Source organism: Haliaeetus leucocephalus, unplaced genomic scaffold (genome assembly GCF_000737465.1).
Source record: "Haliaeetus leucocephalus isolate CR32 unplaced genomic scaffold, Haliaeetus_leucocephalus-4.0 Scaffold536, whole genome shotgun sequence".
Classification (NCBI taxonomy): Eukaryota; Metazoa; Chordata; class Aves; order Accipitriformes; family Accipitridae; genus Haliaeetus; species Haliaeetus leucocephalus.
This window is the reverse complement of record NW_010972972.1, coordinates 1,468,949-1,479,384: the sequence shown is the minus strand read 5'-3', so window position 1 is coordinate 1,479,384 and position 10,436 is coordinate 1,468,949. Positions and strand designations below refer to the sequence as shown.

Genomic DNA, 10,436 nt, shown 5'->3' with positions numbered 1-10,436 from the left:
TTTTCCTTAGTGTTTTTTTTTTTTTTTTTTTTTTTTTTTTTTTTTTTTGCAGGCACCGAGTAGCCTTCTTGATGCTTTGGAGCAACATTTAGCTTCTCTAGAAGGGAAGAAAATCAAAGATTCCACAGCTGCAAGCAGGTGCTTATGCCCTTGTCCTTTTAAGCAATTGTTAGATTGAATGTTAACTCCATTATTTTCAATTTTGTTATAAACTAAGGTTTTTGTAGGCTATGTTGAAGACACTGTATTAGCAATGATAGAATAGCAAGTTATCATACCTTTTGCTGAGTACTTAAGACAGTTTATCCAGGTCAACAGAACTAGACTTTAAGGAGCAAGGAGCTGCAAGCACTTGCTGTAGAATCCCTCAAGCAGTAGTTATACTTTTAACATCTAATCTTGAACTTCTGAAAAGAAGCTATTTTTTTTCATTTACTGTCTGCAAATATTCATTTTATGTTAATAATTAGACTTCTGTAAGGTATGCAACATTTATTTAATGTCCTTAGACTCTTAAATCCCAACTTTAATCCCTTTTTTGTCAAAAGCAAGGAAATGCTTCCAGAAGTCCTTACATTAAGAATGACTTTTTAAAGTTGGGGATTAAAGCCATAATGTATATGGTAAAAGGCATTCACTGATTTTGAGTGCTTTCTAAAACACAAAGTGCAATCTAGAGAAGTCCTCTAGACAACTAACTTCATTGTTTAAATCTAGAAAGACTTAATACTGGCGGGAGGGTTTGCAAAATTAAATAGTATTTCTTTATTGCATGTTCAAAAAATAAGGCAGTAACATTTTATATATTCTTTTTTTATCGTAGTGACAATATTAGGGCTTAGCACCATTTTGTTAGCTGCTTTTCAGAATATTTTCTTTCTTTTGTGTGATTAGTTTGTTTTAAAAATTAAGTATTTATTGATTTTAAATCTTTCTGCACACTTAAACATAATGATAAATTGCAAACTTTTCCTCTGGGATATACTAGTTGCATTGATATTTTCTTAACTAAACCTGTTAAATTAGCAGCAATTTGAATTGGAGCCCACATTATCAGCGGTTCCCGTGTATCTACAAATAATGCCATCTTAGGCAAACAGAAGAGCAAAGGCTTCAAACATGAATTCTGTGATGCAGTTTGGAGGGGAAACATTTAAGGGGGAAAATCCAAAATCCAGTGTGTAAGAGCAGATAGCATGATTTCTAGGCATTTTTATTTTGCAGTTCATATGGTGTATCTTATTTAAACTTATCACTTCCTATTGTACAGCGTAAGATATAACCAATGTTATAAAGAGTTCAGAAGGAGGCTGGGTGGGTACAAGCAAAGTGTTCTTTAGATGATCCTACCACGTCGCCTATTAACAGCCAGCTTTTCTCCTGTCCAATTACTTTAGGGCTACCACCCTTTCCAATGCCGTCTCTTCCCTTGCAAGCACTGGCCTGTCCCTCACAAAAGTTGATGAAAGGGAAAAACAAGCTGCATTAGAGGAAGAACAGGCTCGCTTAAAAGCTTTAAAGGTAAGCATACAGAATTTTTAATGGCAAACACTTTTTCTATGTTCTTGTTGATAGCTTATTAGGATTCTTAAAGAAGCAAAGGGAAAAAAGAGCTATTAATACTGAACATGTATGGTTGGCAAAGCACTGGACGTAGAATCTTATGTAAATATATATACACTGTACAACTTGTTAAAATAATTTCTGAAGGATTTGTGGCACCACTTTTGTAAGTTGCTGACACTGGTGTGTGGAATAAATAAAAAGAATTCTTCAGTTCTGCTTTACTTACCTCCAAAGTCATATACGCAAATGTTGTTTCAGGATTTCTTATGCCACCTCACTTTCCCAACAGGAGCAACGTCTAAAAGAACTTGCAAAGAAACCTCATACCTCTTTAACAACTGCAGCTTCTCCTGTGTCAACGGCAGCAGGAAGCATAATGACTACACCAGCCATTGATATTTTTTCTACCCCTAGCTCTTCAAACAGGTATGCTTAATGGTGTTGCTTCATTGTGAGATGCACTGCAGCTAGGGTTTCCTCTAAATTTCTACTGCAGAGTGTACATAGCAGAAGGTTGGTTGGGCGTAGAGTACATTAGTGATGTAATAAGAAATTATATTTTGGGTAAAGTTGATGGGAAAATAACCTATTGCCATAAATAACATAAAATGTGTGTTTTCATCGTCCGTTTGCAGAATATTTCCTGATACGAACCAACTGCTGACAGCCCTTGTAGCTGTTCTTAGTTGGTGAGCCAGACAGTTGGAACTGTAAAACAGACATGCTTTGTCCCCAAAGAACCTTACAAGTTGGGAAAAGTCAAATAAAAATTCAGTTTGGGAGGTCATAAAGATAATATTGAATTTAATGTTGCATTTCTAGATCTTTAAAAGTAGAGTGGTAACAAATGTTCTTGCTAGATTTTCAGAAAAAGGAAAGCCTGAAACAGGGTTTGAAAGAAGAGAGGCAGGTTTTGCAGCCTTGAGTTATATCTGGAGCATCTCTGTCTGCAAGGACTTGTAAAGATAGCGCAAGAGTACTCACTGCACGCTAATCCTGATCTTTGAGTAGCAGGAACTGTTGGTATGAGTAAGTGCGTGATCTTCATTCTGTAAATAGCAGTCAAATCAAGAAGTAGCAGAAGGTACATGCTTTTATCATTACAGAAGGAAATAGTTCTCTGAAGGCATATTTTTGCTTTGAGGGTGATCCTAAACATAAAGGATTACTTAGTTGTTCTGTTAGAGCTCACATAAGAATATACTGTTCTTTTAAAGCAGTCATCACTTTGACAGCCTTCTTTCTCTATTAGAAAGCTATTGTAGGAAATTATTTGACACCAAATACGGTGGAAAATAGCTGAATCGCATGTAAGGAGCTAGAAAATCTGTCAGTGTTAGTAACTGAAAGACTCCCTTGACAAAAGATTTTCTTTTAAATTGCTTTTTAGAGGCCAAAATATTTGAAATGGCTGTATGCTTTGAACTAGTAACTTGAATATCTGATCTTGCTTCTTAAGAGGTCTGAAACATAGAAACATCTGATAAAGCTTCTTCAAACAGCCAGAAATGCTACATAGTGGAGACAAGAGCGTTTTCTTCTAAAAACCCAAATGCTAGTTTGTCTTCACGTTTAAATTCAGTTGCTGGCAGTATGACTGCTATGAGCAAAGAACAGATTTTATGGCAGGAGCTGCCATGAAGGGGATATGTTGGGTCATAAGTTCAGTTGCTTGCTATTACATGCAATGTGTCTGATTAATCCCAATAATTAAGTTGAACAAGCTTTATCTTGAAAATTATCTTGGTTCTGCTGCTCATATTACAGGGCTGTGCCAGACCATGCAGCTTTTTAATAGGAGCAGTAGTGGCAAAATGTGATTTCAGTCACTGTTGAATGAAATAGTAAGAACTGAATGATACAAGTGATTGGATCAGCAAGAGAATATACAGAGATCTAGGATGCCGCTACTAGCCTTTAAACTCTTGTGCCAGTCTAATTTCAAAAGATGCTTGGATGCCACAGCGACTTGGCTTCCATCCGTAGCAGCCATATGTGTGAATTTTGGTTCATTTTGTGTTCTAAAAAGTTCTGGGTGAACACCCGTGCTTCTTGCCCCGCCCCGACTAATTTAAAGTATAAAACTAACTCTCTGCAACAGGATGAATTTTACTGTTCCTGTTTGACTCTTGAAATTATTGCAGCAGTTGTATTTAAGACTTCACTCTTCACTTCCATATGATGTTCTTGGGTGTCATTTTGGTTTTGAATAGTCTAAAATGTGCATTTAAATGAGTTTTCACATGATTGATGTGTGATCAGGTGTTTCAAGGCAGCTTATACTTTGCTTTCCCCAAAGTTCTGTAATAGCTCATAGATGTAAGCCAGTTTCTCAGCAGTGGTTGATAGTGGAAAGATACGAGTTGTGCAATTTAGATGTAATGTTTTGGTGCTGCAGCCCATTAGGGTTCATTCTGTCAATCTGCTTTTGTCATACTGTAGGGCTTTCATGAGGTTATTTTAAATGCTGCCGAAGATTGCAGAACATAACACGCTCTAGCCCTGGTGTTGGACTGTGAGGAAGACGAGAAGTCTGGTTGTCTTTTTGTCTTAGCTTTGACAAAAGTCACTTGGCATAACATAGAACTTAGCAAGCCAAATTAACACTTCTACAGAACTGAAAATGTGAAGTTCACTAGACTTTCTGATTTTGGCTTACTTTATCCATTTTGTAACAACCATTCTGTAACAAAGTTTTCCTTACTGTTGACAGTCGCTAGCATTTGCCTTGTATTGAAAACCCTGATGTAGTTCAAACAGTTGTATTAATTTATCTTTGTAGCACTTCAAAGCTGCCAAATGATCTGCTTGATTTGCAGCCAACTTTTCATCCGTCTGTACATCCTATATCTGCTGCTCCACAAGTAGGAAGTACCTGGGGAGGTAAGAATTCTGAATGGGATTAAGGTTCTAATTGCTATGGCCATGTTCCTGTAAACATTTCCCCTAGTCTGTGGCTGTTTCTTCTTTAAAGACAGAGATCTTGCAAAGACAAGCTACAAGTGGATGAAGGGAGCAGAAAAAGTCAAACCTGGGTATGGATTGAAATAACATAGCAGCATGTGGTGATTACAAAGAATTTTGATACAAGAGTTCTTAGTAGCAAGGTTACTTTAATTGTTGACCAGCTCTGTCAGCCCTTTACCTGCTGTCTTCGAGAGTCACATAGCAAGCTACAGAAATGCAGCTGTGAGAAGTCAGTTCTGTGAAGATGTCTGCCACATAGTCCATGTTGCAGACTAGGAACTTGAATACGGAATGTTTTTAATACACATTTTAAATTTTGTCTAAAGTTAACTTTGCAGATGATAATACAGCAGAACTTAGATGAGGCCTGAAAGGAGGCAGTTGTGACAACTATGCGTAGAAGGCAAGAAAAGCCAGAGTTAGTTATTGAAAGCAAAATGAGGCACCGCTTGACAAATTCTCTGCTGTATTTCATTTAACTACAAAGGCAAATTACCAAAAAGCTGTGATTGGATCTCTTCACTTAAAGAGATAAAATTTATAAGGAACTCTTCCCTCCTTAAATTTCATTCAGAACACCCTTGTTATCATCCTGCCTGCTTGCTAGGATGGAGTGAATGAGATGTTAAATTATCTTATTGATATAGGCAAGTCCTTAAACCAAGGAGGCAATCAAGAGCATTTTAGAAAGTCATGAATGTTACTTCAAGATTAGTTTGAGTGTTAGAGCATTTAGTCATTTACTTAAAGCCGTTTTTCTCTTTGCTGCTTTGCAGTGTTCCAGAATACTTCCGATATAGGTAACACGTTGTCTGCTTACACCCTTAGTTATATTGGTGGAGGATTAAAAATCTCTTAGAAAGATGTTTCTTTTTACTTTTCTACATATATAACAAGGCTTTTTAAATATATACTTTTCTACATATTTAATAAAATAGTCAACTCCTGAACTATGTGGCTATTTCCAGATTATTATTTTTTTTTATAAATCAGATGCTTGCAAAAATGCTTTCTTTTATAATGTGAAAAATTGGGAATTGCTGCTTCAGAAAATTTTTTAGGCATCAGAATAACCCTCTTCTGAAATTTTTCTTCACTTTCTTTTTGAGCTATAGCTTTTCCTGAACACCTTTCCAGTTATCTATCTTCATGATAAGCAGTGTATGTGTTCTACTTTCCTATTTACTTTTTGCTGTGTACTTTGTGTTTTGTGTGACTTCTCACATTTTTTTCTGTAGGGAAATAACACACAATTTCGAGTGATGGAGGCAATACTAATATATGTGGTAGCTTCAAAAATAAATAAAAGTAGTTTACTAGTCCTTCAGTTTTGCTGAGCAGAGCTGCTTTTGAGAAAGATGCAGTGAGGAGTGTTTTGAGTTATGCATACGAATTTCAATGTTTAATAGGCTTAGAGTTTAGAAATGGACAAAAATGTTTTGGCTCATCTTGTTTGCTTTCTGGAAAATATGTTCTGTTTCAGCTTGTCCTATTTGTTTCACGGGTGAGAGATAAAAGGGGAAATTATCTTCCTCTCAGAGGTCACATCACAGTCTAGTATTTCTTTATTAACCTGAAAATTGAAACTGAAAGTCCGTATTTGTTCAATGTTGTGTTAGTCCTGGTAAGAGTCTTCAGTAATAGTCACTGATATATCTGCTTACTATTGACACATTTCTAAATACTTCTAAGTTTTAATTAACGGTGAAGATTTTTGGATTGTCTGCTAAAATTTTAGGCTAAAATCGTAGGATCACCATTTTTTGTGTTACCTTTCATCAAAAAAAAAAAATCTCTTCAGCTTTACAGACATGAACACTCACTTCACATAGGTGAGGTAGATAAGAAGTGCTTTCCACATTTTACAGATGGGGAAATCTGAGCAATTAACTGACTTGTCTGAAGTCATACGGCAAGCCAGTGGCAGAGCCAAGAATGGAACCTGAACTATTTCCAGTCCTGTGCTCTAACCACTGCACGGCATCCCTCCCTTAGGTAATTTTCTGACATGATGATGTTTGTATTTGGTGTATGTGGTGACTTTGAGAAGAATATCGAGCCAGCTACAAGTTGCAATGGACTAAAATCAGTTACAGTTAAAAATTTTATGCAGCAGCTCTTAGGTGTGTAATAAAAAGATTAATTGTTACAAAGGCATTATATTTGGGTTACTACTTCCAAAAATGTTAAACCTAACGAGGTTAAAGTCTCCCGGAGAGTGGGTTCTGTAATTGCATGTTTTCAAGCTGTAAGAGATGCTACTGAAAGACCTTTGTCATTATTCTCTCAGGTAAAATAGTTCTAGTGGTATAACTTAGTTAGAAGTTTGCAAAATTCAGTTTACTCTTTTAAATGCACCTGAATCATTGATGCCTAATGATAGCCTGAAGGTGCAGAGTGATTCCATTGACACAAACAGATGCCATGTGTATTCAGCTTTAAAAGCTGTTTGGGGCTTTAGAAGCATTGAGGTGTTGCTGTCAGGTGAGACAGCAATTTTTAAAATCTGAATGTGCAAAGATATAAATTACCCAAATGCAATTAATTTTCAGTTACCTTTGTCACTAGCATTGGCAAGTTTTGAAACTTGGACAAAATTGAACATGCTGGCTAGAATTAGAATGAGGCAGACGAGCGAAGAGTCTGAGAACAGATTACATTTCTGAGAAAGTCTTGATAATCTGAAGTTGTATTGCATTGTTTTACTAGTCCAAACACATTAAACTCCATATACAACCTTGGGATTTGTATGTAGTAATTTTCCTACTGAGTGCATGTGTAAAATAATTCCAGTGGACAGTAGTTTCAAACAAATACGATTAAAAACGTTTTGTCCTTTTTTTTAGCTTCTCTCATATTGTTTTTTCTGAGCTGTTTATTGGGATTGTTCAGAGATCATTCCAGCTGTGTCTGGTATATTTGCCAGCTATCAATTTGTACCTAAACTTCAGAAGCAATACAGATGTATCAGTGTGGAAATAATGAGTTTGACCTCCATGTTTGGATTTTTTCCGAATACAAGGAGAACCAGTAGAATCAGAAGAATGTGAAGCAGCAACAGAAAAAGCAAGCAGGGGCTGATTAAACGATAATCTGACCTGCTTTATTGTCAGATGTGTTCTACAGCTTCTAGAATATCATTCAAAGCAGGCAACAGTTTTAAGCAGTACCTGAAAGCAAGGACTTAGTTTTAGGTGACTGATTGACTGACATGTCCACACGTACATTAGGTGTTAATATTACTATCAAAACCATATATAATACAAAGTTTTGTATTGCTGTTACATATGGCAAATATTTTATTAGCTAGCTCTGCTTATCCTTTATTCAGTGTTTGACACTATCTTTTTGCTGACTCAATGATTTAGAAAAAAGGCTTTTTCAAGTACTTCACTCATTCTTGCAACGTAGCCGATCAACTTGGGAGAGAAGTCGGGTCTTACCGAATAAGGTATCTTGAGCTTGCAGGAAATCAAAGCGTGTATTAAGCCTGCAAAGAATAATGCAGTTATGGCTTTAAAATTTCATTTTCTTTAGGACTTGCATGTGACTGAAATCCACATGTTATGAAGCTGTGTGGGATTTGTAGCTAAGAATCAGGAGGTCAGATTCAGGAAGAGAAAATAACTTACATTTTGAAGCTGCTGCACACATCATGGTACTATTTACAAGAGTTGTGGATAAATCTGTAATCTAACCAGGTTTTACAAAAAAAAAAAAGAGGCCAGAAACTGAAGTACTCAAGAAACCTCTCCTATAATTACTATTCAGACATTTCTCTGTAGTGGTTTTGCCGAGAACAGTAAGTTGCGGTTCTAGGCACTGTGATAAAATAAATAGGGCTAGGTGCAACTCTTGCTGATCTCACTAGTGAGTTCTTGAGTTTTCCGTCAAGGATTTGTGTGCTTTGAAGTCAGACAGCTAAACCACAGCTCCTTCTCTCAGCAAGTGTTGTACCTGCCTTTCCTATCCTGTTTATCTGTTGGATCCTGGAGTACAGGAGTATTTTAGCTTGGCAATTGTATCCATCCTCAGGAAACCTCGAAAATCTCCTATATGCCTCAGGAGGTGACTTACGTAGATCCATGTTTCCTTCATTCCCCAGTATGGTCCAACAGTTTTTTAATAATGAACATTTTTCCTCGCCGCTGCTCACTGTCTGTTGTCCCCCAAAGCAGAGCAGGTTTTTGCTTACTTGCAGCTGATGGGATATCTGCAACAAGCTTGTTGCTCTTGATGCCCCACATAGTAAGGAAAGTGCTTTTGTCCTGTACACTACGCTGGACTATTCATAGCTCTCAAATTTCATGATGCCCAGTAACAAAAAAATCCATAAACACAGTTTGAAGAAGGAAAAGTACAGCTCCGTTGTTTTTGTTTGTCTGGGTTTTTAAAGCTATCCTCAGGATGGTATTACATTAAATCCTCATTTAGCACCTGGGGTTTTGTTATGCTAAGAGGCAGTCTCCACTCCAGAGAATTTGTTGCAAGTGTCAGGACACGGCTGAGAAGCAAAAAGTGCTTGTCTTTAAAAAGGAATAACATACTAATTTTCAATATAAAACACTGTGGAAGAAGCACACTTTATAAGACCAAGATGGTATTAATATTAAAAAGTAAATGCATAGCTAGTATCTGTAGTATTTTTCTTGAGCAGACAACAGATAATTCTGGACAATTTGAAAATGAAACAATTAGCTAGGTCATCCCAAGTTTAGAGATGTCAGGAGAAAACTAATACTTCCTGGACTCTTCTTAACTCTTACTCTCCTATACCTAGGAAGCAGCATGTAACTAAATTCATCTCCCTTTTCTTCTTTCTCTTGCTCTCTGGAATTGAACAGATCCTTTTTCTGCTACTGTTGATAGTGTTGATGATGCCATTCCAAACCTAAATCCTTTCCTTACAAAAACTAACGATGCTGCTCATCTGTCTGTGTCTTCTGATGTATCTACTTTCACCAGTAGGACACCCACACATGAAATGTTTGTTGGTAAAGTACCATTTTAAACTAATTTCCTATTTCCTAAAAACTTTAACATTATTTCAGTTTCTAAAGTATATTTGTGGGGCCTTTCAGAAACTAAAAGATGGTCATTTGGGGCTCATTTTGTGCTATGTTAGAACTTGATTTAGTAATTGTGCCATGAAAATGGTGTTAAAATCCTTGCTTGGCTACCTAGATGCGATTCTACCTGATGTAAAGGAACTTAGTTGTAGTTAAAGCAGTTGTTTGAGTGCGGTTTTACACAAAGTCTTTTATGCTTAGGATTTTTAAGGTAAAATACTACGTATGCCTGAGAACGAAAAGAAAATGTTGCTACTCTGTTCCTCAGGCTGGAATGTTCTTTTTAAACATAGGAACTTAATCTAATTTTTTTGGTAGTGCGTGTTTTTCCCCCAGTCATGTTGGCATTAACAAAACTGGTAAAGCTATGCACATTCTGGTGCATGATCTACTCAAACTGTTTACCTACGAGGCAATAATCTACTGACTCATCTTTTTAAACCTGTTGAAATCTTACTTTGGAGGTGATTTAGTATGGCTGTCATATTAGAAATCCTAACATTTCTGTTGGTACAGCTACATAGTAATCTGATTACTTTTCAATATGAAGAATTAAGTTAGCTTTCATAGACTAAAGATCAATTCGTTACATGCCAGTTCTGTTCGTAAGCAAAGCTAGGTTTAAAGACAATCATGCTGCAGCAACGGGGCTTTCTTTTTGCAGGTTGAACCCCACTAGAGTTAATCACGGAAGAATCCAGACTCTCATAACAGGGGGAACTTCGATATCTCTGATACTCGTTAACAGAGATAAAACAAAGGCGTCTCTTTAGAGATACTCATACCACCTACACTTTGTCACCTTAGCTAACTAGTTTCCTAGCTTGTCTTTGG

The 10,436-nt window shown here is 36.6% G+C and overlaps 1 protein-coding gene across 5 annotated transcripts in view; it reads left to right on the top strand.

The window, feature by feature from the left end:
• PICALM (phosphatidylinositol binding clathrin assembly protein) overlaps positions 1 to 10,436 on the top strand; it is a 69,516-nt gene that overhangs the window by 38,507 nt on the left and 20,573 nt on the right. For 3 of the 5 annotated variants that reach the window (XM_010576569.1, XM_010576568.1, XM_010576567.1), the window contains exons 9-12: positions 53 to 138; positions 1,398 to 1,521; positions 1,856 to 1,992; positions 4,349 to 4,449. In XM_010576569.1, the coding sequence (XP_010574871.1) occupies positions 53 to 138; positions 1,398 to 1,521; positions 1,856 to 1,992; positions 4,349 to 4,449 (448 nt within the window). Of the gene's footprint in view, positions 1 to 52; positions 139 to 1,397; positions 1,522 to 1,855; positions 1,993 to 4,348; positions 4,450 to 9,377; positions 9,528 to 10,436 lie in introns of all 5 variants that reach the window. The other 2 variants (XM_010576566.1, XM_010576565.1) reach the window with 1 other exon arrangement.